Below are 26,279 nucleotides of genomic sequence, written 5' to 3'. Positions count from 1 at the left end.
TTTCAATTATATTTTCAGTGAGCTAATACTAAACATAAAATTACTTTCATCTTGAAGGCATGCCATAATTTGATTTAAAAAAAGGCTCTCAAGCACAAAAGGAATGGAAATCATGATATAAAAATGATGTTTCAAACATTTCATTAATTACCGTTAGGTGTAACAGAAAATAAGAGTTTCTTATGAGTAAATGCATACTTATTTGAATGAGGTATAACTTTTTGAAACTTTATCTTCATATAAATAATAAGGGAAAATCAAGGTCTCTTTCATGGAAGATAATTTTTGCTGTCAGTGAAAAATACCATGGACTTATCAGATTTTTCTGAAGATATGAAGAAAATAGGATTACAGGTTTTGAAGCTATTTTGTGCCATTTCCTGTTTAGTCTACTCTGTGTTATCCTTTCAGCATCCCACTCCCCAAGGACACTTGGCAAATATTTCCTTTTATAGCTTTGTATTTATGAGAGAAACCACAGATTAAATAGCTTTGTTATACATTTACCTACATGCTAAAAGTACTAATTCAGTAACCCCCTTCTGTGTGAGATACAGAGTGGCAGAGTTTAAAGATTTTGAGCTGTCAGAAGAACTAGCACTAAGATGACTCTTTTTCTAGTAAAAGCTAATCTACATTTCCCACTGTTATCCATGAAAGACGGCAATAGTATTTTCCCTGCTTATATCCAAATGTTATGTTCATTGATAACATAATGAAGAACAGAGAAGAATTTTGAACTCTGCAAATATGTAAAATGAACTATAGTTAAGAGTTAGCCCATTTTTCCCAAAGTAGCTTAAACATTTTGTGTTTTTCTTTCAATGTTCTAAATTGGTTGTTTTTCCACTTTTTAGTTATTATTTTTATGTGAGGATACAATGCAGTATGCATCTCTACTTCCAGATCAAAGGTGGACTCCAAATGAAATTGTTAACTTTATCATGACAATAGGATGTTGGACTCTTTGCCATTTTCCATGCCCACAATGATGGATTTATGACTGTTTCTGAAGAACGATACTGTTGCAATAATATAGGGAAATCAGTGGGGGGGGGGGCGGCAGTTAGAGAGGGAGTAAGAGAAATCCCAGAGCATATGGAACTGTATTATAAAATAACAGTAATAACAATGTGGTGATTTCTCGAACTTTCCCTATTTTTGATGTGCTAGACTGTTTTAAAGAGCATGACTCAGTATATGGTAGAATGTTCCTTAACTGGGAACTGTCTGATATTTTGCTTATGATTGTATTGGGATTATGGATTTTGTGGAGGAAGACTGAAGTGGCCAAATATCCTACTCATCACTAATACCAAGAGTGTGTACTATCATCAGGAATCCTTGCGAATGTTGCCCTTGATCATCTGGCTGAGGTAGTGTTTGTCAGATTTTTCCATTAGAAAGTCACTCTTTTTTTCCCATCTGTAATACAGTGAACAGCCCACGCTTTAGGAAAAGAGAATTATGCATCAAGGCATTGAGGGCAGAATATGTATATAAATTATTTGGAATTCTTTTGCTTCTGAGATTTGTTTTTCTCCATTTTTATCTGTGTAGGCTCGTGAATATTTGTTTTATAATATGGGTTATAATGCAATACTGCCTCAGGTTGTTTTTTGCTTAGTAACTTACAGATGTTCTCACTGGAAACTCATTTGATTAGTTCTGATGTCTCTTTGACTTATATATCCTTATCTGGGGGTGGGGGCTGGCGTGGGGTGCAGTGCATGGTTCCCATGATTTGGGAATGGCGGACTTTCAGTATTCGAAACTCTCTCCTAGGAGTTGCTTCCAATTGAAACAGCCATAAGACATCATCTGCCATGACCTACTTAAACTCACATAACAAGCAAGTGAAGAGTTCTCTGGAGGCCTCTAATGACCATGACAGAAATTGCCTTGCTTTCTCATAATTCAAAGTCTACATTATCTCCTTATTATGCAATCCATTGTGCTCCAAATACTGACAGACTCTTTGGCCCTCAAATATATATATATATATTTTTACCTAAAATATTTGCTTATTTGGTAACATTTACTAACAACACATTGCTACTTGTAAAACATCACCTACATAATCTCACAGACACATAGGTGTTACATAAACAGAATCAGCTTTTGGATGTTGGTGCTACTTGTTCCCAGAAAATCTTCAGTAAATGATTGTGAGTCTTGTAACCACTATATGTGGATACAGCTTAATTCCATTTTTGTTGTCTTTTTTCTCAGTGGACATAATCAAGTCATTTTATAATTCTGCAGTTATTTACTTCATTGTGAATTGCAAGATTCATTTGAATGATAACCACTTGTGTTTGTATTTTTTTTTAATAGCTCAGAAACTTTATCTTTCTGAAACACTGCATTTTATAAGAATATTTCTATGGCAGTACTAGTAATTCCAGGAGGATTTCAGAATCTGTATCAGCTTTTCTAACTTCTCAGGTTAAATTTGCCAGAGGCAATTTTGTCTACTGTTGCAAAATTGATAAAACATATAAGCTTTTTAACTCATATCCTAAACTTTAGTACTTATTCCTTTTAATATCACACTGATTTGTGTAACCCATTTAAATTATTTTTCCAAATTCCATGTAAAAATGTATTCAAATGTAAAGATTAATTCACTTAATTAACCTTTTGGTTAACAGGTAAGATGCTAGTACTTATCTATATGGATTTTTTTTCTTTGAAGCTGACAGCTGAGAATTAAAACTAAGCTGAATTTCAAGTGGCTTCTAATTGTGGCCAAATGTGCATGATGGGGGAATTAGCCTCTACTCAATTGCAAGGGCTCCCACCAAAGTACTTACTAGAAAACTAAGGCACTGGTGTTGCAAGGAGCGAATTTGCTGTTCCCTGTCCATGTAGTAGTCTTTGCATCATTTCTGCAAAGCTTCATTGTCTCTTTGGGTAAGCCCAAATGGTTTGGGCTGAAGTGGGTGGTTTTGTTTCTAACCCTTCAAATACATTTTTTCTCTGATAGTGGGTTCTGTCTCTTTACTAATAAACAGTGGAGGTTCAAAGATGGTCAGTAATCGTGCTCGCTTCGGCAGCACATATACTAAAATTGGAACGATACAGAGAAGATTAGCATGGCCCCTGCGCAAGGATGACACGCAAAGATGGTCAGTAATCACTGCTTTTAAGTTGAGGATTGTCTAGGAGAGGAAGCAAGTGAAATGCAGAAGCAAGCATAAAATAAGGCCCTGTGGGATAAAAAACCAAAATGGGAGAAGCTTAACAAGTCTACAAGAGGAACATATTTCTTCTGCCAGGCTTGATCTAGAGCCTTTACACTTCTTTTAATTTCCTACTTCACACCTAAGCATATCAATATTCGAGCTAAACAGAAGTACTTGCACCTTCCCACAAAAGTCTTGTGTGCTTATACACTTGTGTTTTTTGTTCAGGCTTTCCTTGTCATTCCTGCTTATTGCAATTCTGTTGAATCTTAATAGATCAACTCAGATATTGCAGCCTCAATTAAAGCACTCATTGCTTTTCTTTCAAACACAGTGAGTATTAAGACATGAATCTCCCTTCTTTAACATCCAGGAACACTTGTTGCTGGGGTTTCTATGTTTATACTTCCCAGATTCTTTGTTAGGACAGAGGTTTACTGAAACAGCCATGCTCATTTATTGACATGCTCTCTAGGGCTACTTTGCCCAGCAGCAGTGGAGTTGGGTACTTGGGATAGAAACCTTATGGCTTTCAGGCCTAATGTATTTGTTTTCTGGTCCATTGCAGAGCATATTTGCCTTAACCTAGTGCATAAATTCCTAAGATACCAGAACTTGTAACTATGTTTGTGATGTCCTTAAGGTCTAAGAGAGTAGGCATACCTTGAATATTGACATAAGTGGACTCTAAATGATTATAGAATTTAATGACAAAATCCATGGGAGAAAGGCTCAATCTTTAAGAAAAATAGACACGTGAAAAGGAATTGCTACATGAGGGGAATTAGGTCCCTTCCAATTCAGTCCACAAGGTGTTATTTTGAAAAAGGATTAGGGGAAAATTGTTTAGCATAGCAGTAAAGACACTGCTTGAGTTACCTCCCTCCTATGTCAGAGTGACTGTGTTTCTTCCTAACTCTGCTCTTGATTTTAGCTTCCTGCTAATGTGAACCCTAGGAGACAGCAGGTGACAGCTTGAGTAGATGTGACCCTGGTGCCCACATGGCAAACATCCTGCCACTCTTTAGATATTATTGGCATTTGGGGGATAGAATTAGGAGATGGGAAGCGTGTATGCTCTCTCTTTCTCTGGTAGCCTCTCAAATAAAGGAATAAAGCAAAAATAATCATAATTATGAGCCAATATATACTGGAATAAATTAGTTTGAAGCAAAACATTTGATGAATTTTTTTAGACAAAAACCGATGTTAGTATTAGCATCTATACTTACTAATTATTACTCTTAAAAGTCATTTTTAGTCTTTTTTAAACTTTACTTCCTATTATTACAGTTCCATATGCCCTTATGATTTCCCTTATCCCATCCCCAATTCCCTCCCCGCTCACTGAGTTCCCCTATATCATTACTGTAGCATAGTTCTTAATACACAGTGATATGTCCATTATTGCGGGCATGGACAATAGCAGAGAGTCCAGCATCCTATTGTCAAGATATTTTTAACAGTTTCATTGGGAGTCCATCTTTGTCTGGAAGTAGAGATGCATACTGCATTGTATCCTCATATCTGAATCCGATACTCTCTATTTCATAATTACTGTACATCCTCTTAAATGAAAAGCCACAAAACAAAATCAACAACAGGAAGAAAATAGGAATTTACAATGCCATGAAGTTAAATAACATGTTACTAGATATGAGAGTCTCCATTACACAGTTGCTGTACATCCCATTAAATGAAAAGCTGCAAAACAAAATCAACAACAGGATGAAAACAATATTAACAACACCAAGAAGTTAAATAACATGCTACTGAATGACTAATGTGTTGCTGAAGAAATGAATAACAAAATCAAGAACCTTCTTGAAGAAAATGATGTACATCATATATCTGCTATGACAGTCTATAGAAAAGATTCAACACAGAGAGCTGTTGCTAACTGTAAAAGAAGGGGTGACATGCTGATTGATCACACGAACCCAAAACAGACTGTTTGAGATCAAGTTCTTTAATTCAAAGTCTAACCCTGTATGATTTTGACCAAATTACTTAACCCCTCTGTACCTTGGTATTCTCATCTATAAATTGGGGATAATGATAGTGTTTAGATGAAAGTACATGAACATGTATCCTGGAATGTGGTAAGCAGTGAAAATGTTTCCCCAGTGACAATTGTTAAAACCACTGTTCTGGCTATATGTTAGAATCATTTATAAGCTTTACAGAATACTGAAGCCTCAACAAGCTCAGAGTTTGATTTCACTATTTTGTGGTCAGCTCTCAGAAAGCTTTAAAATCTCTTCTGTTGATTCTAATGTACGCTAGAGACCCTTCTTCAGCAATCTGTTTAACTTCCAGCATAATTTTGATTCTGACCATAGAAACCATTGAGTCCTCTTGCTTTGCAGTGCTTCACCAATCACTAAGAGCCTCTTCTATGGAAGCTACATAAGTCATGTCAAGTGGAACTTCTGTGCAAGGAATTTATATTGTGTTAGAGCAAGAACATGTGGATTCTGATCACCAAGCCACAAGTTAGGATGTGATCGTTAAGACATGAAGTACTAGAGAGGGAGAGAGAAGTCATGTTCACTTGATAGTAGTCCATACAGGCTTCATGAACGAAGAACTATGCACTTCACGTGGATCTTGAGAAATGAAAAGCATATTACTGTCATCATTCTCAGCTCTCCCATCTGCTACAGGGTCACTGGGTTTAAAATTGTATGAGACCAGCTTATGTACTTTGATAACTCCAGTTTATTGAAAGTGTAATCACTTTTGGAAAGTAACCTGGAGTTCTCCCACCATTTTTTTTAAAAAGCGTTTTTTTTTTTTTTTGAAAGGCAGAGTTACACAGAGAGAAGAGACATAGAGAAAGATCTTCCATTGACTGACTTACTCATCAAATGGCTGCTATAGCTGGAACTGGGCTGATCCCAAGCCAGGAGCAAGGGGCTTCTTCTAGGTCTCGCATATGGATGCAGGGGCCCAAGGACTTGAGCCATCCGCAGGGGCCCAAGGACTTGAGCCATCCTCCGTTGCTTTCCCAGATCATAAACAGAAAGTTGAATTGGAAATAGAACAGTTGGGACTAGAACTGGCACCTATATGGTATGCTGGTACTGTGGGCAGAGGATTAGAATTCTATGCCACTGTGCCACTTTCCCCATTCTTTCCCACTTTTCCCCCACCCCCACCATTTTTGGTGATTGATGGAAAATGGTTTGCTTTAGGTATATCATGGTGTGCTTCAGATTGACCCTCATGGCCTCTCAAATTGTAGAAAGATTCCAAAGAAATTCTTAGGTGTAAATGCATAGGTAGTCCCTAATGAAACCTTTAAATTAGAGGAAAACAAAGACACTGTCTTTTTTTGACTAAAGTCAAGGGCACTAATTGTCTGACATTTGGGCTCTCATGGGGCAATACTTTTGGCTTTGAGCTGCTGAAGAGAGCCTAGATGAGGAACCTCTGAACACCTTGATCAGAAATCAAAGACTAATGCTGCATTCAAGCAAATTAACAAAGTGAGAAGGGATGTTGGATGCTGTGTCACCTCCAAACGAGGTCACAGTGCTGAGAAAGCAAAGCTGAGAGAAAAGTAACCTCTCTGTGCTCTTATTTAAGCTAGTATTTTATTTTATTATGATTTCCTTGGTTAAAGATTGTAAGATATATTTATCGAAGAAAATTGAACATAGCACTACTTGATGCTATCAGTCATAAAAGTGAAATTTCATAAATATGTTATTATATTAGAATAATATACTGTATGCAGTTAGGGATCTCCAAGGTTAAGGAACAACAATTTAGGAAATCTGGACTCTTGGCTAGGTAGGTTCCCTTTCGTTTGTCTTAAATCCCTGAGAAAGGTTAGATTGGTGATGCTCAAAGTCTAAACTTCAAGATGTGTGTGCTTGTTGATTTATTCAATAAACACAATGAACATGTTATAGTTTAGATACTGTTCTAGGGAGCAAGATAAAGAAACTTGCCTTCCTAGAGTTTATACTCAAACTAAGGGAAGCAGAAAATGCATAATAAGCATACTCCATTATAGGGTTTGACATAAACTGAAGTGCTACTGTAAGGTGATCAAGTAGGGAAGCTAAAAATAAAAAAAGGAGCTTGCATAAGGGTGTTGATGAAAGTCTTGGCAGTAGTGGTATTGGACAGAACAGGGTTGTTGACTAAGACTTAAATAATGATTTGGAGGGGGCCAGCTTTGCGACAGAGTGGGTTAAGGTGCTGCCTGAGATACTGGCATCTCATATGGGCACAGTGTAAATCCTGGATGCTTTACATTTGGTATCGCTTCCACTAATGCTCCTGGAAAAGCAGTGGAGGATGGTACAAGTGCTTGAGCGCCTGCACCCATGTGGGAGACCCAGAAGCACCAAGCTTCTGGCTTTTGCCTGGCTTAGCCCTGGCCACTGTGGCCATTAACTAGCAGATGGAAGATCAGTCTGCCTGCCCTGATCTCTGGCTAACACTGCTTTTCAAATAAATAAAAATAATCATTATAAATATCAGAAAAGGTAAAGAAATTAGTGATATAATTATCTTGGGGGCAGAGCATTGAAGGGACAGAGAACAGCCATTCAGTTATCCAGAAACAGCATCATGTGCCTCACATATTTGCGGAATTACAAAGAGGCCAGGGTGCTGGGACAGTGAGCAAGGGGGTGGCTTATTGGGAGATGTTAAGAGGAGGAAATGCCAGACTGACATGGATGGCATTACTCAACAAGGTAAGGATGATGGCTTTTACTCTGATGTAGTTGTGAGCCGAGGGAGGACTTTCAGTAGAGGTGCTAAATAGTTTTTTCTTTTTTCTGCCTGTTGTTTTGACAATGCAAGGTGGGCAGCAAAATGTACTCAGGAAGACCAACCAAGGAGTGTAAAATAACCAGATATGTTAGGAAGAATTCTAAATTTCTGCCCCAACTGACCCCATCCAATATTTGCAGTCATTGGTAGGCACACCTTTGCTAGTTCTTCAGTGAAAACTGACCTATGGAATGCAATGAAAGGATTTTATAGATATGTAAGTTAACCTAAAATTCAGTTATTAAGTGAGCATGGATCTAATTAAAGAGCTCTTTAAAGCTGAGTCTAGAAGATGTCAGAAATTTAAAATAGAAAGAAGTCATGGTACATTTGTACAGCATGCTCCAGTGTACCCATGTGATTATTATTTACTGGTGAATAAACAGTTTTCTAATGTGGCCCTGTTTTGCTGGAAAAGAAAATGTAGAAAGTCAATGAACTATTGTTGACTTGAAGGTGAAAGTTACTACTTGAATGAAGGGCAGTCCCTGTCTCAAAATCACTACCAAGGAAATGGAAGCCTGTTCTATAGCTGAGGGAATGAGAAGCTATCACTAATCAGAATGCTCTTGGCAGCTGATTGTCCTCCCCTTCACCCCAGAACATTCAGAGAACAAAACCAGCTGACGGTTAGATTTTAGCTTTGTAAACTAAAAACCCAGCTAAGAACCCAGTTGTACCATGTCAGATTTCTGATCTACAGATATATGGGTGTTGTTCTAAGGTGCAAAGTTTCAGCTAGGAACATCATAAAATGTACTACTATGCCATAGATGTCTATATTTATTATAATTCATATACATAATCCCTTTAGATAAATGATTGCATTACAATGCATAGACACAAACATGATTCTCTGAAGAAATAAGTATATTTAATAATTAGGGTATTGCAAAAAGGAAAACCTCCCCAATCATTAATGATTTCTCTAATTGGTGCATTTGTCATTAACATCCTGTTGCCTTCTGGGCTGCAACAGATGCATCATAAAGAGAGATGCACTCAACTGTTCCCTATCTGGGGCTTCTGCTTGTGGAAAGGTTTAAAGAAACTTGCCTAAAGTATTTGAGTAAGTAACTAAGAGGTGGGTTTTTTCAGGTCATTTGAAAATGAGGGAGAAAACATATTGCTGCACTGAATGTAAAGAGTATTTTTTACTTGACCCATAGAAACCAAAGTTAATATTGTGTTTCTGTTGTTGTGATTGTTTGGTTGTTTCTTTTTGTTTGCTTGTTTTTTCAAAAACACAGTGAGGGTAGATTCATTTGTTTTCATTTAGTCCAAGTGCTCATCATGTCCCTGTTTCCTGGAAGTTCCAGTCTATGCCAAGAATCCTTCCTTTGACAGCCATAGCCCTCTGTACCCAACTTCGTCACTACCTGCATCAGTTAACTTTTGCTGTATAACACTACACCCAAAGATTTATTGGCTTAAAACAGCATCCACTTGTTTGTTCCCAGTTCTGTGAGTGTAAATGATTTGGGCTGGGCTCAGTTGGAATAGATTATCTCCGTTCCATATCTTAGGGGCTGAGGTCCCTCATGGGTTTACAATACCATGGCAGTTCTTACATTCATCTGTTCATTAAGTGGCCGTTACCTTGGTGATTGAGATAGCTGGGTCATGTGTCTCTCGTTATATGACAGCCTCGCCTGGACGTATTCACACAGGGTGGTCATAGAAACCCAAAATCTAAAGCAGAAAGCTAGCTCCACTACCCAAGTATCTTTCAAGTCTCTTCTAAGGTCACGTTTGCCATTGTCTCATGAAGACAGGTCATTTGACAAAAAATATAGTCGGCACAGAGAAGGTTGTTAATGAAGGGTTTGGATACATGGACAGGAATTATACTAGCCAGTTTTGAAAAAGAAACATTTACCCCATTGCCTTCATTGACTTGTAATCTATTTTATGTGTCAGTTTTAATAAAGATGGAGGTTCTGTTTCTTCTAGTCAATAATCTAAGCATACACTCCATTGCCACACATGTTTTGAATGCTTGACGATTGTTCATTTCTCTCATGTTTTCTGGTGTTTATGAGAATTGAAGCCATATAGACTGTGTGGACCAGAGTTACCCACTTTAGTGAAAAGAGAAGAGAAAGAGTTCAGAGTCATCCAGAAACTCAAAATGCTGTCCCTCAAAGACTTAAGAGTCTCACTGGAACTTTAGTAGAAGCTGCGCCTAGGTAGCTTCTCTCATTGTCAACTTCACTGCAAAGATCACCAAAACAGCCTTTAACTAAAATGCCAGTGGTACTCAAGATCTGTCTCAGGAGAATCACACTTGTCATCTCTGCATAATTTCATCTCATGCTCAATATACCAATTACTCTTCAATTTGCTATAGCTGGGGATTGTCATCAAGGAATGTTTATGGAGTTTCCCATATATGCAGACATCTGGCCATGGTAAACAGGTCCACAAAGCAGTTTGCCAATGCTTGGCTCTCTTTTTAATCTTTATTCAAGAACTTCATAAAATACTAATTATGTAAAAAACAAGATTGTTCCTAACCTTTCACAGAAATGTCAGTCTGACTTAGGAAAGTCATCCCAGTTAGCTGAAGATATAGCTGATTCAAGGGGCAATCATCTTTATGTTTTAGAGCTAAAATAGATATCCAAATAGTTATTCTAAAACTTGTGTAGCTATCAGCCTTGTTGATTTTCTAGTTTCTCTTATTGCAGGCTCATGTGAGAAGCACGTTATTGGGTAACAAAGTAACACCAAGCTGTGGTAGGACTATAGCCTCTTTTAAATTATATGCCTGTGGGTTTGGCAGCTGCTTGAAATGGTCCAGTTGGTCTCAGTTCACCAGATGGTTGAAAAATAAGTGGCAATTTCAGTGTGTAGAAAATAGGGCATTGTAGTGAACAGTAGTCAGAGACAAGGCCTCTGCATTCTGGTTCTGAAGAGCAATCCATGGGCCTGTCATAATCAGACACCCACCTGGGTGACCCCAGCTGTCATCCACCAGTGTCTGCCCTCAGCTCTTCAGTCTCTGACCTACATCCACAGGAGTGGCTGCAAATCATTCAGCTACAACCAAAGTTATGGTGTAAAGGAAAACAATCTCTCTGATCCATTCAGTTCAGCCTGATGTGTCAGAAAGCTGATATTGCACCCGGCCTTCCATGTACCACTAGGGATTCCATGCTCTAAACAGCTAGGACAATGCCAACGAAACAGCTTTCAGAGTTTGGTGGAGGTGTGTATGTTAAAAACATTCTTATAAGCTCCAGATGGGAAGATACCTGTGAAACAGATTTGATGCTAGTGTTTATTCTTGTTCTGTATTTGGGTAAGGGAATGAATGTCTTGAAAAAACAATGAAAAAGTTTTTAACTTTGGTTGCAGGAAGGCTAGAAATTAACTTGGAATCAGTAAACACTAATTTCTCACTTGAAATATGTTTAAACATCATGAAGTGTGTTGGAAACCTGCCCAGATGATCTCTCAGAAAATCTTATTTTGTAAGTGAAGCCCAAATATTGTGAATAGAAGGTCCTTGTTGCCTGGATTCAGCTTCACTTCTTTCCTTCAGGCTAGTTTCCTAACCCTGGACCTTTCCTTCTCCTGCTTTCATTTGTTCTTTTTTCTCCCTCTCCTCCTTTAATGCCTCCCTCCCATACTTCATGTTAATGGTATGTCCTTAAATTCCACATTGTTGGTATAGTGTACTGGGTTAAGCACTGGTATCCCATATTGGTGCTGCTTTGAATCCCAGCTGGTTCACTTTCAATCCAGCCCCCTGCAAATGGCCTGGGAAAAGAAAAGCGATAGGAAATGGTTCAAGTTCTTGGGCTTCTGCACCCGTGGGAGAGATCCAGATGAAGCTCCTGGCTATGACCTGGCTCAGCCCTGGCATTACAGCCACTTGGGCAGTGAACCAGCAGATAGATCTCTCTCTTTCAAACAAATCTTTAAAAAAAAAACCCATTATTTTTATAATCAGTATTACAAATGTTTGTTCCTGACCAACAGATTAAGGCCCTGAGTGTAGAATCTGTGTTTTGTTTACTTTTGATCTCTAGCTCAATTTATACCAAAGATTAAAAAAAAATCAGCGTTAGTTTAATAAGTGAATAGTGAATGAATTTTCTTTTATACTGGAAATTCCACTGAATGTCATTCATTCACTGATCAGCTCCTCACTGAGTAACTACTATGAACTAGGTATTATTCTAAGAAATGAGTATTCAAACAGACAGCATGAATAGAATCCCTTCTCTTATAAAGTCTAAAGTTAAGAATAATTCTAAGTTTGTGAATGAGATATTCTTGTTGCCTTAGAATTTTCAATACAGCTTATACTCAAGGGACATCATTTGCATGCACTTGCAGGACTTCCTAGGAAATAATCAGGACTTTCTGGAAACCATTACACATAATACCCTACATTTATTACAACAGCATTTGGAAAGAATGAACTTAAGCAATGGTATTTATGGAGGTTGACATTGCTGGGTCAATCTCCCCAGTCTTACAAAGATAGGAAGAAGGTGGTTCGTCACCAACTGTATGAGACTGACCACATGCTGTGTATTTGGTAAACTAATGAAAGTTTAGCAACTAGCCCATATATCAGAGAGTAAATGACTTTTTTAGGAGAAACTTATGTGTGTTCTCACTGGTTGGGGTTTAGTGTGAAGCCAAGGATACCAATTCCTGTTTCTTACCTGAGTTAACTATTAAAAGTGTTAGATTAACTGGAATATTCAAAATGACAGGGTAAAAGTAGAAGAGTTAACAATGAAGTTGTACTTCTACCATTTAGCAAGTCAGGAGTGCATATGTTTTAGCGTCACAAATAAATGGTATAGAGGATGATCTCTTAAGTACCTTAAAAACATGTCAACCAAGAGGTCATGCATTTTGTTTTGTTTTGTTATTTCCGCTTAAGTAAGCAGACTACAGATATGGGATATGCCACTGGGAAGCAGTACCTTAGAGGAAATTGTATGATCTCAGCCAGAGAGTGCATCATTCATCCAGAAATGGCATAGTATGTGAGATGCCCTGAAAACTCCAAAGAACTCAGATTAAACTCATCAGAAAGCTAGTACTTGGCAGATGATATTAGGGAAGGCATAATAGCTAGAAAACAATAGTAGGTCACTTACAACTTTTTTCCTTATTTTTTCTTTACCATCAGCTCTCAGACATGTAACGTTAATAATAAGTGTGGGCAAAACAAATCAAAAGTTAAGGGAAGGAACAGTGAAGCCACAGATAATGTGACATGAGCCCCAATGGTCAGGTCCGAACTGGGATTGAAGTTTTGTTTCAGATTAAACAACTTTCAAAATCTGCTAATGGACTATCTGAAAATATTTGTAACCAATACTTCAGTTGTTTATTAAATTCTGAAATACAGGTCTGTGAATTCAAGGCTTAACCTCATGGCATGTAGCGATTTAGACCCAGTGGACTCCTCTTTGCTATCCTCCAGGGGAAGGGAAGGCAGAAAATTATACATGTATGTGTGTGTGTGTGTGTGTCATACCTGCATGTATATGACAAAGTTTTGTTATTTTACTAGCAGAACTATAACCAGTAATCAGCCATCCAAACAACATGATATCTCCTATTCATAAAGTCCTTTTGAAATCTTCTAGTATAACTTCATATCCTATGAGGCAGTCTTTTCAACTACATTATGAACAAGACACAATAACAGTCAAAAACCAGAATGAGTTGAATATCTATCATGTACGAAACCAAGATAAAGAATCTGTGCAAGTAGTGATTAATTTCATCTTAAGTTTTGAAAGTGGGAAATAATTTTCTCATTTTAAAAATGAAGAAACAGGCTTTGAGATTGATTGAATGCTTCAAGATTTAGATTCAAGCCTGACTATATTTCAAAATATCTTTGTTCATATGTTCTTTAAAATCTCTTTCAAAAGCAGAGAAAAGAGGGAAAGGGAGGGATGGAGGGAGAGAGAGAGAAAGAGAGAGAGATTATTCCACTATCGCCAATTGCCAATTCTCCAAATGACTATAATGGCTGCAACTCAACCAGGAAGCCAGGAGTTGGGAAATCAAACTAGGTACTATATGTGAATAATAGGAATCCAACTACTTGAGTCATCTACCAGTACTTCCTAGGTCTTCATTAACTGGAACCTGAAAATGGCAGCCAGGAATCAAATCCAGGTTTGCTGATAAAGGATGCAGGCATCTTAACTGGTAGCTCCTATTTGAGAATTTCAGGAAAGGACATCCTGCTTTAAAGAAACTTAAATATAATCCCATCAATCATTTTCTAAGTAATGCTGTTACTTACCAATTATAGCATATCAATGATTAAAGACAATTAAGGCATAGCAAAAATGCATGTATCTGATTTGTTGCATCCTGATATTATACATTCATCATTTATATGTACACATTTTGAAACCTTTTTGGTATTAATTTTCAGGAAGTTTATGCAATTTTTTACTACTGTAAATGACTTTATCTAATGTATGAATCACAATGGCCTCACCAAGAAATATTGGACAATATAGTGTAAGTGACATCAATCTTACTCTAGTTCTTGGAAGCTTTTTGGCTCATGAGCAACTGAGGTCAAAAGCATTCAAGGACTTTTTAGAAACTGTGTGTCATATATCTGCCTTCACTTATTTCTCCCATTGCAATCTAGGTTTGTGTTCCCCTTAACTGACCTCCTTTTGTGTTTCCTGTTCCCTCAGAACCCTGACACCTTCAAACTCAGCTCTTTGTAATATTTCCAGTGACACCAAAGGATGGACAACGTTTCTGTCCTCACTAAATTGTGTAGACCACAATGTCTTTGGTGAATTGCTCAAGGCATTTGTTATCAAGTGAAAAGGTTTCTTACCTTTGGCAGAGATGCCCTGGAACCTGAACTTTGGGTGGTCATCGTTAAGACTGTGGTGATGCCCAATGCGACCCTGGCAGGGGCAGCATCCATGTTTATCCAAAAGGAGACCCAGGACAAAATGACTATCAGCAGGCTGGGGATATACATCTGGATCAAATAATAGCCCATCTGGCGTTCCAGGTGAAACTTGACCTCAATGCAGGTAAATTTTCCTGAAATGGGGAAGTGATCATTTAAAGGTCAGTTTGAATTGCCCTTTCCCATTTCAGCATCATAATATATCTTTATCTAAATCTTTAAGATTTATTTAATTTTTATTGAATAGTCAGATTTACAGAAAGGAGAGACAGAAAGATCTTCCATCTACTGGTTCACTCCCCAAGTGGCTACATCAGCCGGAGCTGAGCCAGTCCCAAGCCAGGAACCAAGAACTTCCTCCATGTTTCCTCTACGGGTGCAGGGTCCCAAAGCTTTGGGCCATCCTCTACTGCTTTTCCAGACCAGAAGCTGGAAGGGAAGTGAAGCAGCCAGGATGTGAACCAGCATCCATATGGGATCTTGGCCCATGCAAGGCAAGAACTTTAGCCACTAGGATACTGTGCCGGGCCCTACTTTATAATTTTTTTCAAAGAGTGCTTTATATAGCTTGGGAAGATTGCCCAAAAACCTCATCCAGTGTAGCCAATTCAATCTTTCTGCAACTCAGCAATTGAAATGATACTTTGAGAATATATGATCTAAAGAGTCACTGGAGGAAAACCATATGACATGTTGAATTTGTAAAATTTTGTGCGTCAGCTTGACTATTTCAGAGTTTTAGAATCTATAAGATCAACATAAAAGTGACAAGTGAAAAGACAATATTCAAATTTTGTTGGTTCATATTTTATATAACATATGGCACACTATATATAACCCATGGCCTAGCATGTAAGTATAACCTATGCATTGTTTTATTTTAGTTGAAAACATACCTTCCTAGGTAGTAGAAGGAGCTGCAAAAATATTTTAAATCTTTGTATCTATTTTTGAATTGTCAATTGCAGGAAAAAGAAACCTTTTAGTAAGATATGTGTGTAATTCAGTCTTAAAAACTTGCTAGCCTTATGGGTAGTGCCTTGAGGACATTTAGAATTCCTACAAACATTTTACAGTATGTCTTTGTCTATAAAAAGACAATGTATATAATGATACCGAAACTTTTAATATATGAGGAGTCTTTAAAAAGTTCATGGAATTGTACATTTCAAGAAAAACTATGCATGTGTTTTGGAAAAATTCTACACTTATTTTTTTGAAATATCCTTGTATTATTAAGAGCGATGTCCCTGCTTCTTTCTACTTCTTTTTTTGCTTTGATTTACTTGGAATTAGAATTCCCTTGAAGGTTATCCGGCTTGGCTCACAGAACTTATAAGAGATAGTGTTGAATTCTGCTTGCTCAGGAAGATCACTTTGGAATCTGGTTTTAGTTACTTCATAGGAAGTCACTGTTGACTGTTGGAGCAAATATTCATGGACCATTGTTATCAGCAGAGGAGACAAACTAGTCACTGGACAAGCCATCATGTCTTCATTGTCTCTCCATGGTCGGCTTGCATGGTATCAAGGCCCAGGACATTTGTGGAAAAGCCATCTACTTACTGGAGAGGCATAATCGTGCATGCAACAAAAGATGTGTGTGTGTTGCTGCCACCTCAGCTTCTCCCCTTGCTCATGTGTCTGGCAGCACTACTGATAGCACATGTCTTAAGAGCCAGCTGAATTCTTGCCAAACTCCCACTGCTGTCCAGAGTCAGAGAGCATAATATTTTCTGTGTTTACAAAGGCCTATGCTATTCCTCTCTTGCACTAAGGCAGGAAATTCAAATTAGCCTGAAGATCCAATGTCGAGAGTGGTTACCAGGGATGGAGCACAATTCATGTATTTCTTGTACCACTAATGAGGTCTCCTATACATTTCCTTTGACCGGTTGACAGCAGATGGTCATCACGGAAACAGCAAGATTCCAAATTCTTTTTCCTTCCATATTCTGGAGAAATTGTACTCACTGACCTGAAGGAACAGGAATGCTATCAATTGGGAGAGGAGGGTCAATCTCCATTTGCCTGGTAAATAATAGTGATTAACTTGATGAGATCAAGCTACTCTGAGCTGCAAACGGAGCCCACGTGGGTTTAGCAGCTGGAAGAAAACTTACCGGTGTTGTAGTGCTTTGTACAATAGCCAAGTTCCTTCTCCTCTTTCAAAATAAACTGAGGCAGGGTCAATCCTTCGGCAACCTGCACTGGACCGTCACTTAACCATTCAAATATCAGGTCATTCATTGTGTATCCAACTGGAATAAAGAAATCATAGTGAAAAAACTGGGTATGTCATTTCAAGGAAGCTTGAAAGTCTAGCAGTGTGAAGAAACAAACTAGGAAGCTGTCTAAAGGAGATGCATGCTCAGCCAATTCAACAGCATTCTTAATAAGAGAACTATAATCATCATGACAATGTCATGGTAGCCAAAGATATTGAAGACATCAAACTATTTCTGAGAGACATTTTTCTATGTAGCAAGAAAAGGAAATCCATGAGATCTATTCTTTTTAAAAATTCACTAACACTTTCTGAAGAACAAACAAGTTAACAAACAAAATGCTTTGAAGATGGTCTGTAGTTTGAAAGAACTAGTGTATGTGTCTATCCAACAAGGCAATCCAATTCATGGTGCAATTCTTAGTATTTCAAATGAAAGCCATTCTTTTGTAAAAATAGGATGGAATCAATTATAGTCATGCCTAAAGTATTCCCTTTGCAAATTTGGCTCCATGCCTAGGCACTGTGAGCTTTGCTCTCAGGAAGCTTATATTAGAGTTCTTATGCTCAACTCTCAGTTACTTTAGCAAATAGTTAAGACCCCAAGCAGACAACTTCAAGCTAAGTTGTAGAATATGAAAGTCAAAAATATTTAGTACTGCTGTGGTCTAAAATGAATTCACTCATCACAATTTTCAATTTGAAGCTAAATAGATTCCCTGTTATGTAAAGTCATTATTATATAACCATGTTACTTTAGATAGTTCAAGTTATCAATTTAGTAAACCAAAGTTATTTGCTAGTCTCCAGGCTCCTGCTAACTAGGTCAGTATCTGTTCAGTGTTTCTGTTTTTTTCTCCATTACAGAAATGAAAGCTACTCTTCTTTAGTGCATCATTTTCTACTCTCCCCTTTTGTTTGTGATATTGTTATTCTTAAAATGAGAGTGATGAAGACTATTGCCTTGGAGACATCAGCAACTTAGGGCATGTGTCAAAGATTTCAGCAGTATCAGGCCCAGAGCATTAAGGGGACAAAGTAGATGGCATTTCTCTGCCTTTGGGGACCCACTGTTTATCTAACAGCTATGTTTATTCAGTCTTATTCCTTCTCATCTCATACCCTTGTTCTGGCATCTTCCTCTGGCTAAGACCCCTGTGTCTTGTTTTCAAAGTATCTGTCCTTTCCTGCCGTTATTCCTTTTGGAGAATAGTCTGTATCTATATAGGCTTTAGATGGGGGAAAGCAATTTTATAATTCGAGAGTGATTCATTATAAGCTTTAAATTACTAACAATGTTAGATTCCTCAGGAGTCATTCATTTCAAAGAAAAATTTACTTGTTTTTGAGGAAGGGCAAGTTATTTGACATTTTTCTTTGAAAGGTTTTCTATTAATAATGAACTTCTCATATGAGGCGGACTCATTTTTTGCTTATCCTTCTATTGGGACACACTGAGGTTGGTGAGTGGGTAGAGGATGAGTCTGACAGGTCTTTTATATTTAATGACACTAAAAGAACCAGGTCATTGGTTAAAACAGTCAGGCAATAATTTCAACAGTAGCAACTTACAGCTCTCCAGCTGCATTGTACAGGTCTGGACATCCATTGGAAAGTTCTTCAAGTCCATGGGACAGGATAAAGTCAAGGTGAGTCTAAGTGAAGAAAGAAAATGTAAAATCCATTGAAAACAGGGAGTCTAATTCCTTAGAAATATTAGCAAAGTGACACTGACTGAAGTGCTAATATCTAGGCTCTTATTCATGACAGTGCTTTTTGTTTCCAGTTGAAAACCATTCATTAGCAATTTTTACAATATTGTACTATTTCATGACAAATCTTTATTCCCTATTTTCAGTTGTCTACCCATTGACTCTCTCATTCCCCTTAGCTACTCACCAATGGCACTGATTTTAAGTTTATTCTAGAATGAAGACTACTGGGAAATGGTATAACAAGAACAATGGAATCTTACCTATACTGATGTCCAATAGACATAAGGTTTAACTGTTTCAGAGTTATCCCATGGATAAATGGGCTTTGCTTCAAGGAAAACAGATGACCTGATTAACATAACTGATTGGGATAAATGCTGGTTCTTTTCCCACCAAATGGGAAAATGCTTAACTTTTGACTTACTAATCCACAAGGATGGGTTAACGGTATATTGTAGCATTCATTTGAGAATTTCAACAATTCCTGAGCAATCAGTCCTTGAGTTAAAAAAAAAAAAAAGCCACCAAGAGATCTTGGCTTGTAAGTAGTATTTATTTCAGTACACAACAGGGGCTGCTCTGTCAGCCTTTCCTCTTTCCTTAACTTTTTTTGAGCTCCAACCAGCTGTGGTAGGGACTTAGATAACAATATTCATTGAAGCACCATCTCTTTTCCTTCCCTCTTTAGCTCTCAAAAGAATGTTGCCCACCTCTTACTCTTCAATTTTTCTATGCCTCTAAGACCTGAGGAAGGAAATTAGGGCTGAAGATCAGATCTAGATTCCTTTCCCAGTATTGCCTCCAAGAGTCCTTAGCACCAAAGGAAGTCTTTTTTGTTTTTTAATTTTGTTTTATGACACAGTTTGATATGCTCTGGGATTTCCCCAACCCTTCCCCAAACCCTCCCCACCCATGTTGGATTCCTCCACATTGTTGCGGTAGTACAGTTAATATCTAGTTCATAGTTCCTTCATTGCGGGCATGCACCAAAGGAAGTCTTAAATTTGCTAAATATTTGTTTCCCCATCAGTCCTATGATGAAATAGGACAATGTTATATTTATTTCTGTTTGACTGTAATGCTAGAATCACTGTGATGCTAAAGGCCACTACTCCAAATGCTGCTCATTTTGTACCTGAAGGACTCACCCCAGCCCCGTGTACCCCCAGGATCTTGCACCATCCTGAAGCTTTCTTTTGCCCTAAAGCTTATTGTGGCTTGCCCTGTTTCCCCTCTCTTTCCTTTCTGTGCTTCATATTGCATTGTATTCATGGAAAAAGCAAAACAAAACATGGTGGCACACTTATTTCATTTTGCATTGTATTTATTATTTATATAAAGTGAACAAATTTCACCTATTTCTTCATATAAATTTAGAAGTATAGCGATACTTCCCACCCTTGTGCCCACTTATTTTAAATAAGAGAAAGGATTGGGATTTGAAGTGAGTGTAGACAAAGAATGAAGGTTGACAATCTTAAACAATATTAAGATATGAAAATAATTTTGAAAGACAAGATGTAAAACAGTTCAATGTGATCTGAATTATGTAAAAATGTTTTCAGTCTTGAAAATAAACACACAACTGTATTGAGAGTAGATGATTGTGGCTAATGGGTTGATGATTCCTATTTATTTTTCTTCGTCATTCTGTGTTATCTGGATTGATGAATATAGGTTATTTGAAAATGTCCATGAAAACTGTTCACCAGCTTTCAGATCAGCATGTGATTAAATGTATTTTTCTTTAAACAATGCTACTAAGTAAAGTTCTGCTTTATTCCATAATATTTTGCATTATAATCATGTTACTATTAATATTTTGCCATAAGCATACTGTATGTTACCTTTATTACTGAATAAATTAGCCAGCTTCTGTGGGGTAACTAAGTCTGAGAACCCAAAAACAATGAGTTTCAAAAGGAAAAAAAAAATGGTTGTAAGTTCTAAGCCATTGGCTTGACAATACTATTTTAGACAGGGAAACTGGTTTTTGTTAATTTTGCCGTCATTGATACAAAATAGGAATAAGTCAGTTTCTGGAGCAGCCAGATAGAGTCAGGCCAGGGAGCCCCCGGATAAAATCAAGTGCTGGAGTGACTGAATGGAGTTGGATCCTGATAGTGGCCCCAGGAAAGTTGAGTTTCATGGCACCAATGTTAGGTCTTTTTAGATAAGCCCTTTTCAGTTTAAGTTTGCCACCACAAGCTGAAACAGCAGACACAGCAAGCCAGGCAGGAAGCTTTATTTCGAAAGGGTACAGGCCATGGGTCAGGAGCAGAGGCAGAGAGAGAGACATCTGCCATGATGGCAGGGGCGGGATCTAAAGAAGGGGTGTGGCGCAAAGGAAAGGCAGGGCGCAGGAAAGGCAGCATGGGAAAGGAGAGCATGCGCATAGAAGTGTGTCTTTTTTTTTTTTTTGTGGCGGGGAGTGGTGTGAAGGGGCCTTAAGGGACTGGTGGATAGGACTGTTGGAGCTGCAGGGAATTGCCAGGTGCAGTAGTTGGCCAGAACTGGGGGCGAGGCCTCGAGAGGTTGGTGGAAGGGCTGTCAGATACTGCGCCTTGAGGTTACAGCCAATTGGTGGAACAGGATTACAGAGTTAAAACATTGGCAGACAACAAAATCTGAATCTGAAGAGTGCGCGAATCTTAAGAAAGCAGAGACCTACGGGAAGCAGATATTTAAATAGTACAGAGTCCAAAATCGCAGGGGCCTTCAGGGCTGATATTCCAGTCACTGCTCACAGGAAAATTTTTTCCCAGTTCAAAGACTTGATGAAGATTTGGGGGGGGGGGGGAGGATCAATTGTACTGAGCTGAACACCACTGTTTAAAATCAGAGTTAAAGAACCAAAATGAAATTCTCTGGCAAAAATATACATTTGATGCGATAGTAAGTAGGAACAAAAAGGCATGAAACGGCTACTGTGCCATAATGATAATATATTTATTCCTTTCAATTATTTTAAAGAGGAACATTTTCTTTACACCAACAGGTGTGTGTTCAAAACTCGACTACTGTGTATTCTTCTGTGAAGGAGCACAAGATCTCAATTAGAAGAAAAAAGGGTTTTTTCTTTGAGCTATATTGCACAGTATGGATAATGTAGTAAATAGTAATATTTTGTACATTTCAAACTTGCTGAGAGCAAATTTCAAGTGTTCTCACCAGTAAAAATAAGCTAAGAAGCCTTTGAGGTGATGGTGTATTAATTAGCTTGATTTAGTTATGCCACAATTGTATTCAAAAGTCATATAATCAGTTTTTATCCAACAACTATATATAATTTGTCAATTTACAACTCAAACGAAATGTTCATCATATAAAAATAGTCTGCCTATGAATGAATTAAATGAATAAAAATCAGAAAATCTGTAACATTCATTTTAGTTTGAAAGTTTATACATTTTTTTAAAGAAATCATAAAATAATTGGAATGAACACAGCTTACAAACATGCAACATATAATGTAACCATTTAGTATATGCTATAGGAAATCAACTAATGCTAATATTCCTAATCATATCCTCATTGAATTTGGTTCCTTTCAAAGTAAATGTTTTATATTTGCTCAGGGAATAGAGAACTCACACAAATGCAAATAATCCTATCTCTGTGGCAGATGTTAAGATCCTATAGTGATCGGGCCTGGAGCGGTGGCGCAAGTGGTTAAGGTCCTCGCCTTGCACGCCCGGGATCCCATATGGGCGCCGGTTCTAATCCCGGCAGCCCCGCTTCCCTTCCAGCTCCCTGCCTGTGGCCTGGGAAAGCAGGACGGCCCAAAGCTTTGGGACCCTTTACCCGCGTGGGAGACCCGGAAGAGGCTCCTGGCTTCGGATTGGCACAGCATGGTCCGTTGCGCTCACTTGGGGAGTGAATCATCGGACGGAAGATCTTCCTCTCTGTCTCTCCTCTCTGTATATCTGCCTTTCCAATAAAAAAATAATAAAAATAAATCTTAAAAAAAAGAAAAGATCCTATAGTGACCTAGAAGTTTCTGGGTCAAAACCATTAGCACCATGGAAAATCTCACTGAGAAAAATTACCCCAAAGCACGAAAGGTTTGCTGAACTCCATCTCAACCAATAGCTCTATATTTTCTTTCTTCTTTATGTATTTTCCCTATTTCCTTTCTAGATAGGATTTGTATTAGCACCTAGTGGGTTCCAGTAATAAGGGCAGTTAACAGTTATAACTTATTAAATCATATTGTGGGGAGTCAGATGGAATAACAGGCAGTTAGGATCTCTGGGCCCTGGTGAAGTTACCTTTTAAAACATAAAACTGTGCTTTTATCCATTTCTCACCCTTCCAAAAGCAGGTTCTCCCGTTGAAGGGGAACCAGAAAACAGAATCAACATATCAATTCCCTCTCTTAGCATAATCAAAAACAGATGAGGAAGTTAGCCTGTCCCATCCTTCTGCTGTCCTTCGATTCTGGACCACTGCTACATTGTTGCCCACTATGAATGGTTTTTTTTGTTTTTTGCCCTGTGAGTGACTACTGTGAGATGGTGTATAGGAGACACCATCTCTGCCGTTTCCTTGGAACCCCCTCCTCGCAATATTGACAGGAGATCTCTTTTTTTCCTCTCTTAGATTTCCTCAGTCTTTCTGTGAGGAGTGACTGGAACATCAGCTCTGAAGGCCCCTGCAATTTGGGACTTTTTCTTTTCTTTTCTTTTCTTTTCTTTTCTTTTCTTTTCTTTTCTTTTCTTTTCTTTTCTTTTCTTTTTTCTTTTCTTTTCCTTTCTTTTCTTTTCTTTTCCTTTCTTTTCTTTTCTTTTCCTTTCTTTTCTTTTCTTTTCTTTTCTTTTCTTAATTATTTTTACTGGAAAGGCAAATATACAGAGAGGAGGAGAGACAGAGAGGAAGATTTTCTGTCCGATGGTTCACTCTCCAAGTGAGCGCAACGGTTGAAGCTGCGCCAATCTGAAGCCAGGAGCTCTTCTAGGTCTCCCACGTGGGTGCAGGGTCCCAAGGCTTTGGGCTGTCTGCGACTGCTTTCCCAGGCCACAAGCAGGGAGCTGGATGGGAAGCAGGGCTGCCAGGATTAGAACTGGCGCACTTATGGGATCCTGGCACGTGCAAGGTGAGGACTTTAACCACTACGCTATGGCACCGGGCCCTGGACTTTGTACTATTTTAAATATCTGCTTCCCATAGGCCTCTGCTTCCTTAAGAACCGTGCACTCTTCAGGTTCAGATTTTGTTGTCTGCCAACATGTTGTAACTTTGAAACCCTTTTCCCACCAATCCACTGTAATCTCATGGTTAACTCCACCCACTAATCCTTAGTGGCCCCTTTCCCTAATCTCTGCCCACCTATCAATCCCCTCTGGCTCTGACAATAACACCCACCAACTCCTCACTGCCCGGTGATACCAGGTCCTGGCCACGAAAAAGGCACAGGAGTGCAAGTGGCCCTCCCTGGGCATGCTGTGCCCCCCTGCCCTTCACTTGTAGCCCCCTCCTGGCAGGAGACATTCTTCTCTCTTCTCTCTCCCTCCCTCTGCCTCTGCTCCCTGGCCTGTCCTTCTGGGTAAAAGATCTCCTGTGTACCTCACTGCATTTGGTATTTGGGATTATGGGGGCAAACCTGTCCCAACAAGAGGACTTGGCTGCAATGAATTAGCTGTGCCTAAGAGCTAACACCTTCCTTCCTTGGGACTCCCTTCTGCCAATATGGCAGATTTCTCTTTCCTCTCTCAGATTTCCTTGGGTCTTTCCTCCCTTGGAGCCCCTTCCTGTCATCAGCCCTTTCCCCCCTTTTCGTAAATAAATCCTGCTTTGCAAATTAGAGTTGTCTGCATGAAATTTCTTCCTTTATGTGAGACAAGAAATGAGGTTGCTGCCATGTTTTCCTTTGAATTCCCCACAATCCTGAGCTGAGTAAATGGCAATGTATTGTAGAGATCTACTCAATTCCTGTGTCTGCCATTGAGTGCAGTTTGTCATGTCAGTTTACCATATGCTGCAAGGCCAAACATCTAGGTTTCCCCTTAGTTTTTTTCTTACCTTTTTGAAAAACTACAGTATATAGAAAGTAAAACTGCACAAGCATTGTTATAGCACAATGCAGTGACTGTCTAATTCTTCACCCACTTGTTCAAATCCAAGTTTATTCTTACCGTCCAAGAATATTCCCTTGTGCTCTCTTCCTAATCAAGAAGCCCCCCCAAAAAAACATCACAACATTTATTTTTCAAAGAGATTCCTATAATTTAACAACCACGATTTTGGGGCCAAAATCAACTTGCGATCATTTTGTAGAGATGCAGGAATTGTATGAAATATGGTGGACATGTTCAACGGTCTTGAAATGTGACCAGTTTTTATCTGCTTTGATCTGGCTTTCCATGTATTTGTTTTGGCACCACTAGAACTGAATATTTTAATTGGAAATTGAGAGTGCCTCTAAATATGCCTGGAGGCCCAGACTTTTCACTGACAGAAACTGCCTACAGCCTGTCAGATTTATTCTCCTCTCCCTCACTCTCTGAAATATTAAGGCCCTTGTACCTGAAGACAGTGAGAAATTTCTTTCCCTTTTGCTTTGTGTTAAAGAACTCATTTCCTGAAGCATTTTTACTTATTTCTCCACTGTCAACTAGGCAACTGGGGGTACATTCAGGGCACCCACTCTTTTTTGCCCAAGGGAAAGTATAAATTTCTGAATAGGGCGTCAGTTTCTTTAGTGAGGGTAAGAAGGCTATGGTTCCTATTGACTTCAAAAACAATGAACAGAACAAAGCACAGGAAATGTCTCCCCTCATGTCAGCTCTCCTGTTCTTTCCTCTCCTTCACTTTCCTTTCACTTCTCAGATAAAAGTAACTCTTAAGTTTTTATTCCACTTAAAATTGAAATGTAGATGTAGACATTATAAACTGGTTCAGTTTATAATCTTCACCAGAAAATTTTGTTATTTAAATATTTTTTGTTGGGATTTTATTTTCCTCCTACTACAATGCCATATCAAAGTAGGTGGAGACCTTCCCTTTTTATCGTGTGATGACAAGGCCTTACACACAGTAGGTATTCAGTAAGTATGTGTTAAACATGTGACTGAACAATCCTAAAACTCTGAGAGAATTTAAGGTTTTTATTCTGTGGGAATGAGAAATGACACAAGGTGTAGAAGGTGGGATGTTGGTCATTGCAGCCTTCAGAGTGTTTCTAAGTTATAACTGCCAAAACGAAAAGTCAGCACATTTGACTGAGCCCCTTGGTAAGCTGAAGAAAAGTCAAGAATCTCAATCTACCTGTATTATAGCCCTAGTAAGATAGCTGGGTCCACAATGGTGGAAGAATTGGAATGTCCTAACATTTTTAGAAAGATACAAACTAATCAGTTACTAATACAACATTATGGAAGACAATAGGCTTATGGAACAACTGTTGATTTCCACTGAGTTTTTTT

At 38.4% G+C, this 26,279-nt stretch overlaps 1 protein-coding gene and 1 non-coding gene across 3 annotated transcripts in view; one reads left to right on the top strand and one right to left on the bottom strand.

The window, feature by feature from the left end:
* The window catches only part of GLRA2 (glycine receptor alpha 2), a 112,343-nt gene that overhangs the window by 66,848 nt on the left and 19,216 nt on the right, over positions 1-26,279 (bottom strand). For both annotated transcript variants that reach the window (XM_041001117.1, XM_041001127.1), the window contains exons 3-5: positions 18,713-18,795; positions 17,037-17,174; positions 14,833-15,047 (exon numbers count right to left, since the gene is read on the bottom strand). In XM_041001117.1, the coding sequence (XP_040857051.1) occupies positions 14,833-15,047; positions 17,037-17,174; positions 18,713-18,795 (436 nt within the window). The remainder of the gene's footprint in view (positions 1-14,832; positions 15,048-17,036; positions 17,175-18,712; positions 18,796-26,279) is intronic.
* Positions 3,044-3,150, top strand: LOC121171815. Its single transcript, XR_005886164.1, has one exon. It is a non-coding gene; the product is annotated as a U6 spliceosomal RNA (small nuclear RNA).

Source organism: Ochotona curzoniae, unplaced genomic scaffold (genome assembly GCF_017591425.1).
Source record: "Ochotona curzoniae isolate NIBS_2020 unplaced genomic scaffold, NIBS_Ocur_1.0 contig_1274, whole genome shotgun sequence".
Classification (NCBI taxonomy): domain Eukaryota; kingdom Metazoa; phylum Chordata; class Mammalia; order Lagomorpha; family Ochotonidae; genus Ochotona; species Ochotona curzoniae.
The sequence above is the reverse complement of the archived record's forward strand: the minus strand, read 5'-3'. Positions and strand labels throughout refer to the sequence as shown.